Raw genomic sequence first — 23091 nt, forward strand, 5'->3', positions numbered from 1 at the left:
AAAAAGAGTACAATTTCTTCTCATTTAAAGGAGATAACCAAATTATCGCGAGATATGTGATACCGACAGCACCAACCCGGAGACAAGGAGGATATAAACATCGTGACTCGATTAACTGAAGGTTTGTTTATTTATGTAAAGGAAGGAGACTTTTTTTTATGATAGAGAGGGAGTCTATCACGACATAAATAAACAACAACAACAACAATAATAAGATTATACACATTTATATTTTATTAATTGTCAGATAACTTTTATTTAAAAGCGGAACATAAAAAGAAGTTGCTTTAAATCCAATGATAATGATCGTTTGATGAAGCAGTCATTACTGCATTATAAATCGCATTTTTTTAAAAAAAGTAATTAATTGAAAATAAATTTCAAAAAAATCTACATTTTTAATCAGGAGGACAATGCTTTTGTCATTTAGATCCTAAAAGTTACTTACAGTAAGACACATCCCTGACATATGCTGACCTATTTTAACGAGTTTTTGAAATAAAAGGCAGATGTGGTAAAATTGGCAGAAAAGCTCAACTGCTGAATCCTAAAAGAAAAAGAAAAAGAAAAAAATACCCAGACATACTCACATTTTTCAGAGGATGAATGGCTGTGAATGGGACGATGAGACTGATAAAATCACAGGCTTTAATCAGTATGGTTATGATGGGGAAGACTTCATAGCGTTGGACCTGCAGACACTAACATGGATTGCTCCTAAGCCACAGGCTGTCGTCACGAAACTGCAGTGGGATACTGAAAAACCCAGATTAGAGCACAACAAGAACTACTACATCAACAGGTGCCCCGACTGGCTGAAGAAGTATGTGAAATATGGGAGGAGATTTCTGCAGAGAACAGGTAGAATTACATATGCTATTATATTTCGTTGCAAAAGCTTCCCTTTCTGTTTCTATTCTACAGCACCATTTCAAGGAAAATGAACCAGTGCATAGACAAGCATTTCATCAATGACTATCAGCTGTCCCAGATAAAGCCTCTCTCCCTGTTTTGTTTTTATCTTTTCCCAGTTCTTCCCTCAGTTTCTCTCCTCCAGAGGACTCCCTCCTCTCTAGTCAGCTGCCATGCTACAGGTTTCTACCCAGAGAGAGCCATGATGTTCTGGCGGAGAGGTGAAGAGGAAATTCATGAGGGTGTGGAGCATGGAGAGATCCTCCCCAACCACGACGGGAGCTTCCAGATGAGCGTTGAGCTGAATGTTTCATCAATCAAGCCAGAGGACTGGAGGAGGTACGACTGTGTGTTTCAGCTCTCTGATGTTAAGGAAGACATCGTCACCAAACTGGACAAGACAGCGATCCGGACAAACTGGGGTGAGAAAGGCTCAGGAATTAAGTTCTGTATCTCAAAGTTTACAACACCATCATATTTAAAAAACAAACAAACTCTGAAACAAATGTCTGCATGAAATTCTTGAGTCAACAGAAATTCATTAGTGATGTCATTTTAATGTCAAGAAATTACAACTGTTTGTAATGTAAAATATTTTGCACACTGTCAGAGGAAACAATGGAGACATTAATTAGGATGAAAGGGAGTTTAATCTGCTAAAGTTTCTCAAATGTGCCAAATCTGATCGTAGGCATGAACCAATATAATAAACACCAAATATTGTACAACCTCATCATATAACCATGTATAGAAGAATGGTGCTAACATTTACACTAAGGAGAAGTTTGATAACAAAAAAGCCAAAAATGCATAATTAAATCAGGCTGAAGCAGTATTTACTGTGTCTGCTTTTACATTGTAAACCATCCTAAACACAAATTTTCTTCTTTATGATCCAAACTGAGATCTGGCTACTACAGATCTCATGAACCACACCATTGAAGAAGAAAATGTTCTTCTTAACCACATACAATGTTCAGAAGTGATGCATTAACACTGGAAACAGCAGCTTGGTTTGGCAGCAGTGTGAATGATCTTACATTTTGGACCTTTTCAGTTTCTCCCTCAGTGTTTCCTGTTGGTCCTGTTGTTGGAGGTGTTGGAGGAGCTTTACTCCTCCTGGCAGTCTTTGGTTTCTTCATCTGGAGAAGAAACAACAATGGTGAGATTACAGCAGATTTTACTCCAATAATGAATTTGGAATTTATGCACATTGTAGTTATATGTACTTACATGATATTTTTGGTGATATTTTTAGTGAGTTATTTGATAATTTGGCTTTGCTAAACTCTGTCATGTTAATCATTTTGTTTTTCATTATTCTGTCTGTATTTCAGGGTTCCAGCTTACAAACAGTGAGTAATATTAATAAAATGCCGCAACTTGTTTTTACTTTGTTAGTAACTGATACTCTGTTTACTGTAACAGGAGACATTTCATATTCTGTTCTCTGTTTATCTTAGCAGGGGAGCAGTGACGGTGAGAAGAACACCGAGTTTCATCACATTTTCCCAGAAAGGGAAATATTTTCATTTGGAGAGTGCTGATGACCCACCAGCTTTCATTAGCTGAACATACAGTATGCATAGAAAGATGCAGCTTTCAGGTTTGAAGAACAATGCAAATGCAAAGCGTTAAACCAGTGCAAAGTGGGAGAGTTATCTGACTGTATGGAGGACAGCCAAACAGCTGCTTTACATTTTGATCTCAGTAAACAGTTTTCTGATGAGTTTATAATCTCAGTCACTAATTTCAAGTGTTACAACATGACGCTCGTTCAGAAACTAGGGTATGCTTTAGGATGGGCCTAAATTGTGTAGTTAGCATAAAGTGCCTCATTTCTCTGTCCACTCCTCAATCAGCAATGGCCAAAATGCTCCGTTTGAAGCTGCAATGATGTGACTTCACTAACATCTGGGTGATGATATTGATAATGATATTTTTTTTAAAAAATTATTTAATAAGCATATTAAGTGTGTGAGAAGAGTTAAAATCCATTTTTGTTTTCTGTGTTTTTTGGCACATGTTCAGAGTTTTTACAAGGTCTGTTTCCTTCTAACCAGCTATTTATTCAATATGATGTAAACATACGGTACTGTGCCCTGCATAGAGAGTTGCACATGATTGTTTAAATATTTTTGAACCTTTATTTTGATAAGACCTTAATTATTATACACAGAGATAACATGCACAACAAAATAAAAGAAGCAAACTTTTATCCTTTGCTCTGTTGCTGACTGTGTTTGTCTCTGTTCTAAACCTCTGTTGTGTGAGTTTAGGCTCATTTGAAAACAACAAACATCAATCCTGAAAATAAGTCCTGTCTAAATCGAGGGTAATGCAAGACATTAAATACAAAAATTGAATTATAAAACAAAAATGAAATTATGTGGATGCATAAATATCTGATTAAATCTTCATAATTGCTCTGTCTCGCCAATACACTGTGTATCAGAAAGTATACCTTATATGTATATACACTACAATTCTGATAGCTGAAACGGTTTTGACTGAATAGTCTTTTGTTTCAACAGTTTGTGATTAGATATTTCTATTTAAATGCGTGGGAACTTTGGTTGTGATAGTTGATGTAGTGGTAGCTTCCTCATGAGGACAGTGAGACTTCAGTCTGACACGCCCACATTCCACAGGTTGAGGACGAAGCATGTTTCAAATCTGCTGACAAAGGTTTGAGCTCCAGGATTTCCAGAACAAAATGAAGTTGCTTGCACTGCTCCTCTTCTGTAACACTGCGTCTTCAGGCAAGATCACATCGTAACTCTTACTGTTACTTTCTGCAGGGATTGTTGGAAGGGTTGTTTGATTTGATTACATTGTCTGTATTTGGTTACTATCCTGTGTAGCAACAAGCTGTGGAAGTTTTACTTTCACTTTTAAAGCGAGCGTTTTAAAGTTACTTTGCTTTAAAAATGTTGCGTTTGTCTTAGAAGCAAATCAGATTAATTAAATTTAAATAAAAAATCCATCCATCCATCCGCTTATCCTTTTCAGGGTCGCTGGAGCCTATCCCAGCTGTCATAGGGCGAGAGGCAGGGTACACCCTGGACAGTTCGCCAGTCTGTCGCAGGGCTAACACACAAGGACAGACAACCATTCACACTCACATTCATTCACACATTCACACCTAGTGGCAATTTGGATTATCCAATTAACCTATCCCCACAAGCTGCATGTCTCCGGAGTACCCGGAGAGAACCCACGCAAACACGGGGAGAACATGCAAACTCCACACAGAAAGACCCCGGCCTGATGGTGGAATTGAACTCAGGACCTTCTTGCTGTGCGGCAACAGTGCTAACCACCGTGCTGCAAAATAAAAAAAAAATAAAAAATTCTTTCCCCCCTTTTGCAGAATTATCATCCGAATGCACTGTTGTGCCAAACACAGCTCTATAGACTTCTCTTGTTTGTGTGTGTTCATTTGTTTATTTATTTCTATTATTTATTTATTTATGAAATACTATTTTTATATTTATATCTATTACCTATTATTTTCAATGTACACGTGAAATTTGGCAATGACAGAGCTGAAATTCGAAATTAATCTAATAAAACAGAAATTATACAAGATTAACCAAATTACAAGACAAGATTATCAATAAACCAGTCACTCCTTGTTGTTCCCATGTTGAGACTGAAACGCCAGGGGGACCGAGCCTTTGCTGTTGTGGCTTGCAAATGATGGAATAAGTTGCGCCTCCATATTAGGGTGGACCCAACACTTGCAATTTTTAAATCACTTTTAAAAACAAACTCTTTTGCCAAGGCGTTCTAGGAGTAGTACCAGAGTTTGTAGTCTTAGTCAGTTTTTGGTTACTTTTAATCTTCTTTACTTTGTTAATTTTATTTATTTCATATTTTAATATCTATTTATTTTATTCATGTTTTACAAGTTATTTATTCATTTTTAAAAATCTTTTTTCATGTATTTATTTATTTTATTGTTATTTAATTTTCTTTGTGTGTTTAATGTATTTTTTTTTAAACTTTTATCACTGTTTTTCACTGGAAAGTACTTCAGTCAGCCATGTTGTTTTTAAAGTGGTCTAAAAATAATGTTGGATTGGAGTAAATAAGAAGAAGAACTGAAAAGAAATAAAGGGTGAAATGAACATACAGATCCTCACTGAGAGAGTGAAATGGGTAGTTTCAGCACTCATGGAAAAATACTGTAACTGTGCATAAGTATAGTATGTAACTAATGAACAATTTTTGCTGTCTCATAAAACATAGTCTAAGTGGAAAATGGCGTAAATAACAAATACTATTTTTCCCTTTCATTTGATTCTCTCTGTTAATGTACAATCTTTATTTTACATGAGTAAAAATGACAAAAATATTAGGTTTATAACATGTTCTTTAGTAACCCACTGTGATAAAACAGCTTTAAAAACACTTCTAAAATGTATCTCGAAACTTAAAAATTTCTCTCCTCACAGTGAAATACTCCCTGAAATATTTCCTCACTGCCACGTCTGGACTCCCAGACTTCCCGGAGTTTGTGGCTTCTGCTTTGGTTAATGGAGTTCAAGTGGGTTACTGTGACAGCAACATCAGGACAGCCGAACCCACACAGGACTGGATGAAAAAACTAGTAAAAGACGACCCTCAGCACCTGGACTGGTATTCTGAGAAGTGTTTCGGAAATCAGCAGGTCTTCAGAGCCAACATTGATAGCTTGAAGCAACGCTTAAACCAGACTAGAGGTAAAAAGATAATGACATATATATTCTATGTGTACGTCCATGTTTAACTTTATCTTGCTGTCATTATTTTATGACTTAGCAGATATGCTTCTCTCAGGTGTTTTGTCACTTTGGTGTAGTACAATGTAGTAGTCAGTGTAACCACATGCAAACACATGCATGCATTCATTAACACATTTTTTAAGAAAAATAAAATAAATAACAGGAGATATGACTTTTTTTTGTTATGTTTTGTTTATCTAAAATCTGTCCAAGTCCAAATAACAAAACATCTTTTTTGTTTAGATATTCATGGAGAAGTTCTGGTAGTTTTATTAGATTATTTACTGCTGTATGGATTTACATTATGCACTGCCATTCTTGCCCAAGAGTGGCTCTGATTCTGTTTATGCCTTTGCCATTAACTAAAATCTCCATCTAAGTGTCTGTGACAACCTCACAGTGTCCCATGTAGTCTAGAACTGCTCAGCATTTTCTTTAATGTTCTCCTGCCCGATATATGTATATTGTAATGATTATATTAGTCAAAAACTAATTTAATCCACCTATGATAATCAATTCATGACATTTAGCTCTGCTTCAATCTCTCCTTACAGGTCCTTACATCTTACAGAGGATGAATGGCTGTGAATGGGATGATGAGACTGAAGAAATTAAAGGTTTTAATCAGTACGGTTACAATGGTGAGGACTTCATAGCATTGGACCTGCAAACACTAACATGGATCGCTCCCAAACCACAGGCTGTCATTACAAAACTGAAATGGGATGCTGAAAAAGCTCGATTAGAACACAACAAGAACTACTACATCAACAGGTGCCCTGACTGGCTGAAGAAGTATGTGAAATATGGGAGAAGCTTTCTGCAGAGATCAGGTAGGATTATATTTCTTAGTCTGTGCAGACATATGTTATGTACCCATTGTATCTCTAATCCACAATAACATTCCAGTGAAAATGAAAAAAATATCCCATGACATCTGTTCAAAACATCTGTCTCAGTTAAGACTCATTTGCTTTACAGTTCTTCCCTCAGTTTCTCTCCTCCAGAGGAGTCCTTCATCTGTAGTCAGCTGCCACGCTACAGGTTTCTATCCTCACAGAGCAAGAATGTTCTGGAGGAAAGATGAAGAGGAGTTTCATGATGGTGTGGACAAAGGACAGATCTTCCCCAACCATGACGGCAGCTTCCAGATGAGTGTTCAGCTGAATCTTTCATCAATCAAGCCAGAGGACTGGAGCAGGTACGACTGTGTGTATCAGCTCGCCGGTGCAGAGACAGACATCATAACCAAACTGGACAAAAAAGTGATCCAAACCAACAGTGGTAAGACAGGCTCAGAAGTCATGTTATTGCTGTTAAAATACTGTAGTTATAGTGTCTTTGTCTTCTTTATATGTCACGTAGCCGGATATGTCAAAGTTGAACTCTTGTACTTATTTCCAGCTGGATTTTGTTTTATTCTACAAACCTGCTAGAGTAGCTTTACGTGATGATTCATAGTTCAAGACAACTCCTATTTAATTTATGTATCCTACAAATACTGCTGGATTATCACTAGGGATGGGTATTGATAAGATTTTCACGATTCCGATTCCATTTTCGATTCTGTTTAACGATTCGATTCTTTATCGATTCTCTTATCGATTCTTTTTAAAAAAGGAGAACACTAAGTTTGATTAGCTTAGAACTTTGTTTTATATCTTCTCTTTGAACAAGATAGAAATTTAGGAGTAACATGGCCTTAAAAACCCAGCAGTGAGATCTTAAGAGATCCAGCCTACGGCTCTTCAATGTGGTGTCACAGGGACCCCGGGGAAAAAAAATTGTAAATGTAAAATAATAAAATAAATATTCTTCTGTAGCAATAACAAAGTATAACATAAATTATTCTGTAGCAATTACACAAGAATATCCAGTAATGTCCCTGCCTGCAATTAAACACATTCACTTACCGAAAATCGGGGCATCTGCTGTGGCAAATGGGTGCAAGCCTTTGACCACAAACTGAGTCACTGCTCGGTAACATTAGTCTATCCTGGCTTGAAAGGAGACGCTACCGGTAGACTGCAGCGAGAACTGCCAGCGAGCGCCAGCCAGACTCTGTCTCTCTCATCATGGTCACCTAAACGCACAGTAATGGCAGATAAGGCAGATCGCGCTAACATAATATGCACTGTTAGCTGATTATTTACCAGAGGTGTGGACTCGAGTCACATGACTTGGACTCGAGTCAGACTCGAGTCATTAATTTTATGACTTTAGACTTGACTTGAAAAAATGTTCTAAGACTTGTGACTTGACTTGGACTTTTACACCAATGACTTGGGACTTGAATTGGACTTGAACCGGTTTACTTGAAAAGACTTGATATTTTACCCCAAATATAAAATTTAACATGCATATTATATAGAGATTGAAAATGTGACGTCATTCACGGGTAGAACCGCAAAGGATTCTGGGAACTCGTGGCAAGCGGTACTAGCGCACGCAGGCTTTCAATTAAAATCAGTTATACAGCGATAAAAAGAAACACAAAAATGTCAAGAAGCTGTTGTATTATTAACTGCAATAGCCGGTCGCATGACAGCCACGGGAAGCCGACGGGTAAAGAGATCGGTTGTTATCGGATTACGTCGTTGAAGAGAAATTGTTCAAGCCATGTTTCCGAAGTAACAAAGATGCGACGGATGGCCTGGATTGCAGCCATTCAAAGATCAAATATAACGTCCCAGAACACTCCAGCTCACAGGTTAGTCTGCTCCAAGCATTTACACGAAGGTCAGTGTTTTTTAGTAGTTAATACGTCATTTTCATAACATAATTGGTGATATAGGTTGCAAGCAAGAACAGAAATTGTCGCGCTATGCTCCTTTATTTATTGTGCATAAATAGTGAATTGTCCTGACACAATATTGCGTTTCGCTTCTGTTATTATGGTACATTGACAAAAACATATACTTTTATTCACAGGATAAAACAGTTTTTTTGTATCACTAATTGCCCAGTACGATTACAGCATACAATATTGTTGTCACTGCTACATTTCTGTGATGGGTACCAGAAATTATTTCCACTACTAATTAATTACCGTTGAGCTCAAAGGTCCTATTAATAAACGGTTAACGAATGTGTATTTATGACGACGATTTGTGAGACTGGTAAACTTATGATACGTACGATGGTCTTTCGTTCTACACGGTGCATTTCATGGTCCCTGTACCCATCCGTCGGTAAACTGTACCTGGGCTTGTTGCAGTGACCTGAAGTTACTAAACTTCATGAGTGTATGCACTCACTCCAAGAACCGTATGATTATAAATATGCTACGATGAGATAGCTGACTTCATCTAACTAGCAAATGTTTTCCAGGCTACGTTGGTGATACAGTTTTTTTTAATGTGTATGATATTTTTGTCATGCGATTTTAAAGCTGGTCCTACAACCGCATCCAAGAATAACATGCAGCTTATCTCAGAACTGTCGGTGAAAATTATTCTTGGAGCTAGGTTTAATTGAGCTGCATTTTAAAGAGGTGCAATTTCACAATTTGTGTATATTTTCTAAGTTCACTATTTTGTCATGTGTTGAGAAAAACACAGATTTAAAAATTACATGGTCTAATATTTACATTTAGCATAACTGCAACATTATTTTTTCGTTTGTTTTTTTTAAAGACTCGAAAGGACTTGAAATTCAAAGTTTCAGACTTGTGACTTGACTCGGACTTTTACACCAGTGACTTGAGACTCGACTCTGACTTGCCTGACATTACTTGAGACTTGACTTGAGACTTGAGGATAAAGACTTGAGACTTACTTGAGACTTGCAAAACAATGACTTGGTCCCACCTCTGTTATTTACCTGCCACATTAACGGGAGAGGACGTGCAAACGTTACCGCTGCTGCTGGGTTGAGATTCACGAGTCCGGAGCGGAATTAAAAACACGACATTCATTTAAGGGCATCGCGTGTTTTGTGAGCAAATGCTTTTGCATATTCGTAGTGTTTCCTCCCTTAAATGAAGTATCTACTTTGCAAGTATTGCAAGTTGCCCTGTTGTCATCCGTTCTTGTAAAGTATAACCAAACTTTTTAGCGTTTGAGCCGCCATGTTTCCTGCCAGGTAAATGACGCTCCGCAACGTGGTGACGTCATTCAGGGCGACTGGAATCGATAAGGGAATCGTTTGCAAAAACGGCAAACGATTCCAAGGAATTGAAACAGTGGGAACCGGTTCTCAACAAGAACCGGTTTTCGATACCCATCCCTAATTATCACAGATGAATTTTACAACAATAAAATGTTGTTTGGGTTAGGCTTTAGGGAGAAAGAGGAACAGGAGTGTGGAGCTGTGTGGCTGTTTACAAAGCCTGATTTTTTTTCTTTTACCCCCTGAGTTGTCAAAGTATATTTTTAGACTTGTTCTTTCCTAGATTCACATTACACCATCTCATTTGCACCCTGTGAATAACAAACCAATCAACTAACAGAAGAAAAAAAAAGATTGACAGTATTTTATCCAATAAGAACTCTCAGAACTGAGGCATTGAGATTGGAAGCTCCTTTGTTAATTGTGTGAATGAAGCCACATTGTGGGACCTTTTCGGTTTCTCTCTCAGAGTTTCCTGTGGGTCCTGTTGTTGGAGCTGCTGTTGGAGTTTCACTCCTCCTGGCAATCTTTGGGTTCTTTATCTGGAAAAGAAACAGTCATGGTGAGGTACAGCTGATTTTTCAACTAATTGTATGTACTCATATAACAAGAGAGTCCTAGAAAATATTTTTATTTTCATTATTCTGAATCACTCATCTATATTTCAGGGTTCCAGCTTGCTGACAGTGAGGAAACAACAAATTGATCTTGTTTTTTCATTTTGGGAAACCACACAGTGACGACATTTAGCTCAACAGGTGAACAGTGACGGGCTCAGTTTAGAACAGCAATGTGCACACATATGTGTGTGTGTGTGTGTTTACATTTGTGTTGTAATGATGCACTAAGCTTGAATAGATCCTCTAAGTTATCTACAGGTCTTTATGAAGCATTGGTATTGCTGTATTGCTGTGCAGTCCATATTCTTGCATGTATTTGTACCTTCTGTTGTTATGCATATATTTCTCTTGTTTGTATATATTTCTCCTGTATGTTATTTTGTAAGACAGGAGATTAAAGACCGTATTGTGAGAAACATTAAGCTAAATGTAATCATAAACATACAGTGATATGTTCACTAAGCACTGAATAAACTGAAATTTTGAACTTCAGAGGTTCGTATGGAAAGGTGACGATCAAGATGCCATTTTTTTAAGAAATGGAAAGGAGGACAAAAAGCTGAAGTACAACAAATTCTTTTTTTTTTTTTTTTTACATTTTTTCTTTTTTTTTTTTCTTTTAGGTGCTCTTGTTTGTTTTCTTGTAGTTTTCTTAACTGTTTCGATTTTATTTAGAGTTGATCAATGGTATTTTATGTTTTAGTGTTGTGAAAACTTTTTGTTAAGGTTTTACTTGCACTTCCCTTCATCTCCTCGTCCTGCATCCGTACCTATTAAAGTAAAATGAAGTAAAAACTGTGCTCAAGATCAGTTCAAACTGCTGTTAAAGCTGAAACATTGATCCTGTTTTCTTACATGGAAATAAAAAATGATATAAATCAATTTATCATCTATTTATCTTTTAAACTTTCAGACCAAGAAAACTATATCAATATCCTGTTGTCTGTCCAAAGTTTCAGTCCTCTGAAAGACTGAAATATAATTTTAACAGCTTAATAAAAATATTAATAAAGAATGAAGTATAATCATAGTTCCTTCAGTGAGACTGTTCACTGCATGAGGACCTACTGAGAGTTGTGTTTTTTTCTGGGTCTTGGGTAAACAAATAAATATGCTTCAGTGATGTACAGAACTAAACCCTGAACTCTTTTTTTAAATGAATATTAATTAAAATATTACAGACAGGAAAGACATGACTGGGGGATAGGAAAGGGAGAAAGAAAGAAAGAGAGGGAGGGAAAAAAACAGAGGGAGAGAGGGACAGTGTTGAGAGAGGAAAAAGAAGGAGAAAACAACCGAAAATAGAACAACACAATACACACAATATTGTTGCAATAACCTAAATAAATGTAAGTAACAGTAAATACTTAAATATTGAATATTATTGTGCAGCACGCAGGACACAGCTCCGTCCCCCAGGGCATGAAGCAGGCATGAGGAGATTCAGGCCCCAGACATCCAGAGGCCCCCACAGCACAAGTGCCCAAAGAGGACCACTGTGCCACCCTCCTGGAAAGAACTGAGGAGAGCCCCAGACGTGGGGTCACAGAGCAGCCACGGAGCTGAAGCCAGAGGGGGCTGCAGCGACGTGCCCGCGGGCTCTGCCGGTAGCCCTGAACTCTTTCCGTACGTTTAACATGCAGCTCTATCAAACGAAGGCAACTAGTTCTTTCATTTATTTTTTTATTCACTGTATAATTTATGTAATAATTATTAATCATGTTATTTATTAATATTTGTTTCCAGCCAACTGGATTATAATTTTTGTCTTTGAAAAATTATTGGCATATTGAGTAACTGATATTCTAATATTGTGTGACCTTGTAAATACAGTATTTTGTTTTCTATAAATTGATTTTATTTTTCACTTGTCTTCCTAAATATTACCCTAGTTTGCACATTAGGGACCAACAGAATGAATGACACATTGCAGTCTCCATAATTTACAGATGTTGTTGCCGCTTCTTGAGAAGTTTGAGAAAATAAATCATCTATAATTGTAAGAACGGCACACTCTTCCCTCTGTTGGACTTTACTTATTTCGATGTTATTTTGACATCGATAATTATAATACATAAGATAGATCCTGTTTATGTAGCTGAGAAAATCAATTCCAAAAAATCTAAATAAAATATGAGAATCTTTTTTCCTTTTTTCCCATGAAACACAAACAAACATTCAAACAAACAAAACGTCCATAAAGTTAAACAGACTGAAGCTTAAATGGATAACTTTAATATGACAAAACATATTTAATAACAAAACTTAAATCAAATATAATAATAACACAGGGCAATATATGAAACTACACACAAAAATCTCTTTGGATTTCTTTTCACTGACTGCACTCAAACATAGAGAGCAGCTTTAACAGTTTTGATAAATCAAAATGTTCTGAGAAACATATCACTGGTATCACATGACACAGAATCTCACATTTAAAACACAACAATCAATAGGAAATGAAGCTTTGAAGTTTCTAAAGAAACAGAAATAGAAAGACAGAACCACTCCAACAAATTTGTTGTCCCTACAAAAGCTTAGAATAGAACAAAACAGTTTTAGCTGTAATGATACAGAGACTCATAGACAAAAATGAAAATGCCTAAATGTATTGTAAACATTTTAACATTCTTTTTTTTAAATAAAACAATTAAAAAGTAAACAAAAGTCAAGTTCATATAACAAAATTAAAAAAACAACTTTATTCTTATTTAACTGGAGAGTGCAGAGTCCTGCGTTTGTCTATTTAACCTGATTCAGTTGAATCTGTTCAGCATTGTTGTCAGCAGCTGTTAAAGCTTAGCTTTGTGTGATTCCAGCCTTTAGAGTTACCTTCTGAATCAGTAAATAAAACTCAGCCTAAATATTCTGCTTTTAAAAATGATGATAATAATAATAATAATAATAATAATAATATAAAATAAACAAAGTGATTCTATGGAACTGTGACTTGTGCAATTCTACCTGTCCTGTGCAGGGATCTTTTCCCATTGTCCACATACATCTTCAGCCACTCTGCACAGATCTTAGTGAGAAAGTCTTTGTTCTTTATTATTCTGCTCCGATCAGCATCCCATTTCAGTTTGATCATGTCAGCCTCTGGTTTCAGTGCGATCCACGTCAGTGTCTTCATGTCAAATTCAAGAAAGCCTTCTCCGTTATAGCCATACTTCAACACTCCGTTCACACTGTCAGTGTTTTCATCCCATTCACATCCACTTATCCTCTGTATGACGTGGACACCTGAGAGAAAAATAACAGAGATGGCAAAGGACGATGAAGAGTGTAAACTGTGTGCGGTTATTTTCAGAGGTTTATGTAATGTTCCTGATTCAGGCCTTGAACATAACTCTGAGTCTGTCAGTGTTTTAATAATAACCTAATGCGTTTTATATTATTCAAGTGTCAAAAACTGATTCAATGCAGGAGTCATCTGATAAATATTTCATCTCTTGCAAACAATAAAAAGCAGAAAAACTTAGTATATCCAAAAACGAACCTAGTTATTTTTAATAGATAAAGTATTGCAAAATGCACATTTTAAACCACTCAGTTTTGATCAAGTCTATGATTTATCAGGATTTGAGATCAGGCGTAACAGAAAATACTGCACCTCCACTTTGGTTGAAACGCTGCTTCCATCTAAAAATGTGGCCTCTGAAGACATTTGGCTGATCCTCGAAACACTTCTGAGTGTACCACTCCAGCTGCTCAGGATTAGTTTGTAATATTTTCTTTGCCTAGTCCAGTTGTGGTTTTAATGTCTTATAACCTGTCTGAATGCCGTCAAACACCATTACACCAATAAACTCCGGAACATTTGGGACTCCAGAAGATCCACAGACAAAATACTTCAGTGAGTGTTTCACTGCAGGACAAACAGTGTTTATAATATTAAGGAATTAAGCACAAAATATACAAACATCATCAGAAATATGATGCATTCATTATGACCAAGCTATAGGAGTATTCTCATTGACAGCAATACTGTGTAACCTTTATTTTGATAAAAACATGTGGGCACAGGACCAGTATCGCTGATCTGCTTTGCACGTGTCAACATCAAGTTCTATCCAAAGTAAACGAATTAGAAACTTTGTTGTAAAGCTGCTTTAATAAGCTATTTCTGACATGAAACTTTCAAGAATATATTCTAAATATGTACTTTTAAAGCTGTGTACGCCAAAACGTTTTTAAACACTTATGGAAAACTGGAACTAAAACTCAGTTCTGGTGTTGTGCCAAAAATCGCCTGATGCGAAAAACTGATTTCCAATGTTTCCGTGTGCTTTTTTAATGTGTAATATCTTTACGTTCGTTGGTAAATAGACTTCGGTGAACAGGGTTTACAAAGGGGTTACTTATAAAATATATGAAATGATCAGTTTTTTAATTACCGTGTACAATTGTCCTTACATTATAACCAACCCGGTCCTTTTTGTCCACTTAAAATATTTTTACGGAATTATTGTTATATTTCTGCTGTCTTCTTGGACAGATTACTCTTAAAAAGACATTTTTAATGTCAACGAGATTTTTTTAACTGCATAAATAAAGGCTATATAAAAGTCACTGCCAAAAACTGATTGCGGCTTCTACTTTCTTACGGGAATATTGTCTGTGCCTCAAGATGACTTGATATCATTCATGAGGGATACATTTGTTTCACATGGTATAGAGCAACACGATATTTATAGTAATTTAAATACGGACAATCAGTTTTTGGCAGGCGATCACTTTTTGGCACAACACCGGGATAAAAACTTCAGGTTTGTCCGAGTTCACTAAAGTAGCTCTCTTTCTACCTGTCTAAATCACAATGTTAACTTGGAGCAGGTTATGGTCAGAATTTCAGAAGCGCGATGTGTTTACAGAATTCGCTGCAAGTTTTAAACGCAAGATCCTCTGCTGAGGAAATATGTGATTTTGTTAAAATCGCCGTTTCTTACCTGCCAATAAATCACAGCATAAATGAAGCAACAAAAGTATCTTCATCTTTCCTTTATCCTTAATTTTAGAACGATCATTGCTCATGTTGCAGAAGTATAAACCGGAAATAAGTCCTTATTTAAACTTCTGCAGAGATTATGAAAACTGTACCAGCCTGTCTGCCGAAACCACTCCCAAAACACGAGCAGGCGAAGGGAGAAATGGTAGCGACAAGGAAGCCGGAAATGCATAAAAGGACACAGTAGGCCTCTTGTGCAACTTACTATGATTCCTATAATAATATACTAATAATAATTAAAAGAATTTCTTTATATAATTTATTCATTGCTATTCTGTTTTCCTCCCTGTAGTAGTGTTATCTATGCGCTCAGTCTTTTCTGCCCTTTTTATCGCTTGATGTAGCAATGGCCAGTTTTTAGTTGATAAATAAAGGTTTAATTTTTTAATAAAGTAATCAGGACTCAATCACAGCCACTGTGAGCATTTCCTATTTTCTTTTTTTTTAAATTTAACTCTCTTGATGACAAGAGCATTAATGGAAGAGCATATGAACTCATTTATGGTACAAAAAATAGAAAATAAAGTCTCAGATAGTTAAAGAGTTAATAAAAAAAAAAACATTTGGAAAATTACAGCAGACAAAGAAGATAAAGGAAATATGCTGCAACAGAATTTTAAAATTAATATTAACCGAGAATGTTATGTCTTGAATGTTGTCTGGGTGTCTGGTGCTTTCCTATAGATATTATCTAAGTATTCTTTGCTATTTGAGTGAATTAAAGTGTCTTTTTCTCACTGGATCAGAACACACATCCATCTTTGAAACAGTATTATCTTTACTCAAAAAAAAAAAAAAAACATTACAAAATATTACACACAATTTGTGTTCCGAAAAGCAAGAAGCACTTAGTCCCTCAGTGCAAAATCAGAGCACCTGAAGGTGCTTTAGGTAAAAGCTCTACAATAATACAGAGAAAACCAACAGTCAGACATCCCCCTATGACCAAGCACTTGGTGACAGTAGGATAAAATGAAGGAAAACTTGAATTCACTTTACACTTTACAGCAGGAACAGCCATAACAACCGATATGGAAAAAAAAAAAGTCTCAGCGCAATAATAAACAATAATAATAATAACAAAAAACAAATTTCAGTGATTGTTTTCAGACATGCCCACCCAAAGGAGAAAGAGATTATTCACTTGGCATTTGATGTGCATTAAAGTGGACATAAAACACTACCTAGCCTAATTTACACCACGGAGCCTTGTCCCCCCAAAAATGTCACAAATTTAATACTTTCTGTGAGGCTGTGATTTAAAATACAATTTTTAGAGCATGGGCAGTGCCATCTTGTTAGAAAACAGAATATGACATTACTAGGTTGGCTGGTTGCTGATAGTAGTCCTACATTAGTCCAATAACTATGTTGTTGACTGCCCTGTAGACATCATTTGGGTTGAGATCTGGATTTTGAACACTGTAGTACTTTTGTGTTTCAGGTATTCTTTTGTTGATTTGTTGTAGCTCTTCTGAACTTCAGGATCATTGGAAGAAACTTAAATTTTAGTCAGTGCTGTCTGACTCTTTCCTACCACTACAAGACTGCCGTGTTTCAACCCTGAGCTTTAATCCAAAGAGCGATCAGTGGAGTGAGTCATCTGGCCGTCTATGTCATCTGCCAGGCCTCTTTTATAAATTCTTATCAGACTCTGTCTAAATCCCTCACTGACTTTTAGCCCCATGCAGAAGTATAACAGTGGGTTCACACAGCTGTTGAAGTAGGCAATACCCTTTGCTACAGGGAACCAGATTTTGAACAGAGCGTATTTACTGTCCACCATCTTCACCAGTAAGAGGCAGTGGTAAGGCGCCCAGCACAGGAAGAAGGCAATGACCAAACATGCTAGTATACGTAGAGGGCGGGTCTTCCCTGACAGGCGGGTGCGTCGGATTCCCACAGCGGCCAAGATATAACAGACCAGAATCACCATAAAGGGAATTATGAAGCCACACAGGAAGCGGATGGAGTAGAGAGCAACTTTGGTGCTGTTGTACCCTTCTGCGTTCTCTTTTGGATGAAGAGAGCACATACTCAGGTTCTTCTTGCACAGATAGACTTGGCGATGGATGAAGTAAGGAATGCTGAAGAGGATCGCTGCTATCCAGATACAGACTGCCACCACCCTCGCTGCCCACAGGGTGCGACGACGCTTTGTGAAGACGGGCTGCCAGATGCAGAGCACTCGATCCAGACTGATCACAGCCAGCAGGAAGACAGAGCAGAACATGTTGGTGTATTTGAAGAAGGCATCGAACTTGCAGACGAAGAGGCCGAAAGGCCAGTGCTCAAGGAAGAGCTTCTTAGTGAGAGAAAAAACTCGTGTGAAGCAGAAGATCAGGTCTGCTATCGCCAGATTCACCAGCCACACGTTGGTGACCTTTGGCTGTGGATGAAGAAGAAAATAAAACACGATGGAAAAGTGAAGAAAGGAAAAACAAAAATGAAAGATAATATTTACGTGAAACAGTAACCAGAATGGGATTTTATCAGCTATTATGAGGTCCTATTTATATAAATGTTGCTACTAAACATAATCCTCTACCTTATTTCAGGCTCAGTCGTCTTAAACTAGTCCAAACGCTAAACAAGTGCCTTTTGTACATAAACTTAACTTAACTTGATAAACTTAATCACATCGCTCTTGAAATAGAAACAGAAATTAAGTTCAAAACAGTCTTCTAATTTATGTGTCACACTTCAGAGTGTGGGGAGTTTTGTTGGTATTTCACCTTGGAAACACCATCCATTACTAATTCTGTTCATCTGTGTGAAATGAATGTGGTGATAACCTCCTCCCAGTAGGTGAAAGAGGTTTATATTTATATGCATTGCTCACTCAACACACACACACCATAGCTATCACATCCCAGGCATATGTTGTGAAACCACCTACACCTATCTCCTACACCAGTAAAGGTCACAGTTTCTTAACCCCAAGTTTATTTACTGTCTTTACAGTAGAAAATAAATATGACCCCACAGACTTCACTAAACAGATTACTAACAAGCTCAGAAGGTATTTGAAAGGTATTATCCACTGAAGTATTCACCTTAAATTTGAATCCAGCCACCCAGATGACCATAGAGTTTCCTGTGATGCCGAGTACAACAGTCAGTGCATAGAGAATGATACTGACATTGTCCATAATGGCACTGATGCCCACCATAGTTTCCTGGTCATCTTTAGAAGGCTTGACTGTGTTGGTGGGCAGAGAGTCATTGGGAAACATGGCGGGGCTGAGAAAGAGAGAACAGGAAAACTGACAAAATGTTACTCATCCATGTATTTCCTCAACTAACTGACAGAGAGGAAGAAAAGATAATATTACTTTACTTGACTTAATTCTTGGACTCTGCTAGAGTAGCTGTGCATGATTCACAGTTTTTAAAAAGTCCCTGTTCATGATGATAGTTGCCCACTTCCTTGGGTTCATCCTCAGTGTGGAATAAGTACATTTACCTTTTAGCTACCTTTCCTCTGATTGGCTGGTCCACACAAAAAGGTTTGGACAAGTGGGTGGGACTAAAGTACTTATATTCAGAGCTGCATGCATGAGGTGAACACATTTACATCCGGTCTCACTGATATCATACAAATACAAGAATGGAGAAGCTGTCTGAAATAGAGTCAGACAGCTTATCCTATTCTTACAACTTGATCTCTATTGTCAACATACAGAAAGTACTGTTTAACAATTTAAACAGTCGGAAGCTTGTTAAAACAATTTCATATTGTGTTTGACATTTGTCAGTTTTTAGTGTCTTCCTTTTTTAGAGTAAGCTGTTTGTTCACTTCCTGTAATTTTCTTATGCATCGTTTTCTTTGTGACTTTCTTGCCGCAGATAATTTATCCAATTCACAAGGTTTAAAAGAAAGGTACAATTGGATATCATCTGCATAGAGATGATAGGAAATGATAATAAGGCCTAATGGAAGGACATATAATGAGACAGACCAGAATGACTGCAGATTTACATTTTTTATTTAAAAAAAAGGATATATGTGGACTCCTGTTGACTTTGGTATATATTCAACATTCAATAGAAATGGTTGAATAGCTTAGTTAACTTTAAATATGTATTAGCTAACTTCCATTATATGGAAAAAGGGGATTCAAAGAAAGCTTGTAGAATTTCCATCTTCACTTTTTTAGCACAGACAGGTACAACTAAAAATGGCCTGTCTATTTCAGAAGCTTTTCATATCTGCAGTAATGCAGTGGGTTTACATCACTGCATTTGATGCTTTGCATTGCACGTGGTGATGTAGAATTTGGATGTCGCAGTTCGACCTTGGAAACACTTTCCACACTATCACAGTAGCAGGCAGGAATTCACTCCTTAGAGTAACACATTCTCTATTAATTGTTTGTAGATGCAGTCTGGAAGCCTTGGTGCTTGATTATGTGACCTGTGGCCCTGAATGTCATTGGCACACCTTAATTCAACGATTTAGATGGTTAAGTGAATACTTTTTGCAATATAGTGTATATAAGATCCTGCATATCATCCTACTTTGGACTTCTGGCCTCTTCTTTAAGGTTAAATAAAGTCCAACTTTATTAACTATGTTTAAGAAATAAAACTGTTATATGGTGATTTTAAATATCACATCATAGGTTCCTTTAGAATATTTTGTTACTTTTGACCTCTGATTTCAATTTTACATTTCACATCTGCTTTTCATTCAAGCTAATCCCAAAATGCATCGTTTTTACTGCACTGCAAACTCCTTGATGTGCTTAAAAAGAAGAAAACGAAACACAGTATAATACTATTCCCCTCAAAGTACACACTGCCTTTGAGCTTGCTTCAGGAAAGGTATCTGAGTCAAAACTCAAAACATTGGATGAACTAACCCATAACCATGAAACCTTAATTCTATCATTAATGATGAAGAGTATATAAAGATAAAAGATCATAACTTCATGAGATTAGATAAAGATATATATTCATTATACATGGATTTATGATTTTGAACACATTAAACCATCAAACAAAGCTACAGAAAACTGTCTCAAGATGTTAACAAAACGTGATATAAAACAAGGTATGTTCAGGAAAGTGTTATGCCAAGAACTGAAAATTATTAGTCTTACCACTGGAAACAAAAACAGCAGCTCTTCAAAAGAAAAGATCCAAGATAATGAGCACAAAGGCGGTTTCTGCTGTTTAGAGATGTAAAGCTGCAGCAGTCAAAGGAGAAATAAATATGGCACTGCAGGGACTGCACAGTTTTCTTCAACCACACACAGGAAAAGGAAGAAGAAAACCACCACTGTATTGTGGTTCTATGTTCAGCCACTCAAATTAAAGCTTACATTCACATCTGTCCACCAAACATGACTCTGCAGATTACGTCTTTGACCCTTAGAAGAAAAAAGACATATGGCCTTGTGTTGTTTTTGGTATGTATTCAACATTCATTAGAATTTGTTGCATAGATTAGCTAAATTTAGATAACCAGTTACTCTTTTCCATTATATGGAGGAAAAGGGTTTCAAAGAAAGCTTGTGGAATTCCCCTCTTCTCTTTTCTAACACAGAAAGGTGCAACTAAAAATGGTCTGTCTATTTCAGAGGTTTGGTTATACTTGCACTAATGCAGTGCAGGTTTGGGGAACTACTCTTTTGTTGCTAGAAATATTCCTCGGTGTGTGTGTGGTTGATGATTAATGGTTGATCAGCAGCTAAAGAAAGCAAATGACACCACTTACCCAATTCAGAGTTGTGGGAAGCTGCAGCCTGTCCCCACTGCGATAGGACGAGAGGCAGGGTACACCCTGGACAGGTGGCTGGTCTGTTGTGGGGCTAATTACAATCATTTGCACCAGTATTCATTGCTATTGTCATGGTCTCCGTGCCTGCCCGGTCGGCCCCACAAGGCTACATTTGCAGTTTCTGTTCTCTCCCCCTCTGCCTGGGCGGAGCTCACTGTGGGCTCCCGCCCTTGGCCCACACACACACCTGACAACAATCACCTGTCATCACCAGGAGCACTATTTGAGGCTGGAACATAGATCCTCTCGTCGCTGGATGATTGTACTCCTGACGTTAGTGTCCTCACAGCTCTTGTGCTTCGTAATTGGTTGGTGACTTTCCTTCTCTTCTGCCTCAGATCCCCCCCCCCCCCCCCCCGGACCTGCGACCTCCCTGCTGTGTGAACGTGTGTGAGTGTGAGCAAAGAAGACGTGAGTGAGTTACCCTGTGATTCCCCGGAGTTTTGGATCCCTTCACTGTACATATATTGCACTGGCACTGTAAATAAACTACACCTTGGAGACACCTTACCGCTCTGCGTTTGAGTCCCTGTACCAGATCGTGACAGCTATAGGCAATTTAGAATCACCATGACCTTTGGGAGAAAGACAGAATATACAGTCACAGGGACAATGTGGAAACTCCACACAGGAAAAACCCCGATTTGAACCTTGAACCTTCTTGCTGTGATTTAAGAATGACCAACAACCACACCGCTGTAGTGCAACTTAATGATTTGCTGTTTGAAAATTAACAAAAAGAAACTCTTATTCTTACAACTTGACCTCTATTGTATCATATGATATTTGACCTCTGACCTCTCCTTTAAGGTCAGTAGAATGATTTGATGGCTAAAGTGATAATGATCCTACATGAAGCTATTTAAATCAGTTTCTTACTGCCATTGTTGTATTAAACAAATATGCATTTAGGGAAAGATACACTGTATCATTCATCTGCCTTCAAACAAATAAAATATTTTGACCAGAAGCATATTTTGTGAGGTCAGACCAGAAGGCCTGGCTCTCAGTCAGCACTCGTCCCAAAGGTGATCTGTTGGGTTGAGTCTGGACTCAGTTATGTCTTCCACACCAGACCTTGCTTAGTGCACAGTTGGAACAGGAAAAAGTCATCCCCAAACACTTCCCAGAAGTAGAATTATTTTTTCTAAGTGTGGTAGGACTAGTGATGGGACGTTCTGTATCGAGGCTTCGGAGCGTGTGTCGAGTAATGGAGGGGGCGTTTCCGCGAAGCGCGTATCGAGGCTTGCTTCATTTATGGGAGGAGCTGAAAATGATGACGTCCGAAGCCTCGCTGCCCGGCTGTACCACGTGACTGGTTCATGAAGCGGTTCGAACTTTGCCGCAAATAATCATTTTCCATACTGCCAGCATAAATATACACAGTATACTGCCATCACTACACTATAGGTGTTTTACACACTCCTTTTGTTGTTGACATTTACAGGCTGTGTGCAAAATGCCACACTCTTCAAATTTATGCCAGCTATTATTTTTACGTCCAGTAGGTGTCCTGCTAGAGCAAATGAAGCTTCATGAAGCTTCGCGTTGGGGTGAACCAATTGGATGAAAAGCTTCAGTGCTTCATGGGGCTTCATCTGCCCATCACTAGGTAGGACTCGACTTAAGCGGTCAAAGAAGTGCAGGAGACTGATGCTGTCCAGTGTAGCAAGTGATTTATTCACCATTTTGTGACCCAAACAATATTTACAAAGAAACAAATAAGAAACTCAACTCTATAATAACCTCAGTTCAAATAAACATAACTGAACTTAAATCAACGGAAATTAATTTCAAACTGCACACAGCTACACTGACCTGAACCTTTTTTCCTTGAAACGCCTGAGTTCTTCTGCTTAAATAGTCCACTTAACCAAACAATTT

The 23091-nt window shown here is 37.5% G+C and overlaps 2 protein-coding genes and 1 pseudogene across 2 annotated transcripts; 1 reads left to right on the plus strand and 2 right to left on the minus strand.

The window, feature by feature from the left end:
- The first annotated feature begins 555 nt into the window (after positions 1-555).
- Positions 556-11386, plus strand: LOC146548656 (major histocompatibility complex class I-related protein 1-like). Its single transcript, XM_085263109.1, has 7 exons — positions 556-861; positions 1032-1334; positions 5373-5639; positions 6236-6514; positions 6663-6965; positions 10261-10353; positions 10460-11386. Exons 1-7 carry the CDS (start codon positions 603-605, stop codon positions 10495-10497), a joined length of 1542 nt encoding a protein of 513 aa, XP_085119235.1. The 5' UTR covers positions 556-602; the 3' UTR covers positions 10498-11386.
- Positions 11387-13349: 1963 nt separating this feature from the next.
- Positions 13350-15448, minus strand: LOC146548657 (major histocompatibility complex class I-related protein 1-like; annotated as a pseudogene).
- Positions 15449-16041: 593 nt separating this feature from the next.
- On the minus strand, positions 16042-21397 carry LOC146548658 (N-formyl peptide receptor 1-like). The gene is made up of 3 exons (XM_085262110.1): positions 21145-21397; positions 18479-18688; positions 16042-17811 (listed from the first exon to the last, which is right to left on the minus strand). Exons 1-3 carry the CDS (start codon positions 21250-21252, stop codon positions 16993-16995), a joined length of 1137 nt encoding a protein of 378 aa, XP_085118236.1. The 5' UTR covers positions 21253-21397; the 3' UTR covers positions 16042-16992.
- Between the last annotated feature and the right edge of the window lie 1694 nt (positions 21398-23091).

The sequence above is a fragment of the Mchenga conophoros genome, linkage group LG22 (assembly GCF_057382185.1).
Source record: "Mchenga conophoros isolate Kocher_MC1m ecotype Shallow Benthic linkage group LG22, M_conophoros_male_GT1.1, whole genome shotgun sequence".
In the NCBI taxonomy this organism is placed as follows: Eukaryota; Metazoa; Chordata; class Actinopteri; order Cichliformes; family Cichlidae; genus Mchenga; species Mchenga conophoros.

Bases quoted from the DNA above. Each gene is read 5' to 3' on its own strand.
- LOC146548658 (XM_085262110.1), bottom strand. From the start codon at position 21,252: ATGATTGTAATTAGCCCCACAACAGACCAGCCACCTGTCCAGGGTGTA. The intron at 18,689-21,144 runs GTAAGTGGTGTC...ACATTTTGTCAG, and splicing joins TTCCCACAACTCTGAATTGG to TTTTCCTGTTCTCTCTTTCT. The intron at 17,812-18,478 runs GTGAATACTTCA...CTTCATCCACAG, and splicing joins TGGCTGGATTCAAATTTAAG to CCAAAGGTCACCAACGTGTG.
- LOC146548656 (XM_085263109.1), top strand. From the start codon at position 603: ATGAATGGCTGTGAATGGGACGATGAGACTGATAAAATCACAGGCTTT. The intron at 6,515-6,662 runs GTAGGATTATAT...TTTGCTTTACAG, and splicing joins AAGCTTTCTGCAGAGATCAG to TTCTTCCCTCAGTTTCTCTC. The intron at 10,354-10,459 runs GTGAGGTACAGC...TCTATATTTCAG, and splicing joins CTGGAAAAGAAACAGTCATG to GGTTCCAGCTTGCTGACAGT.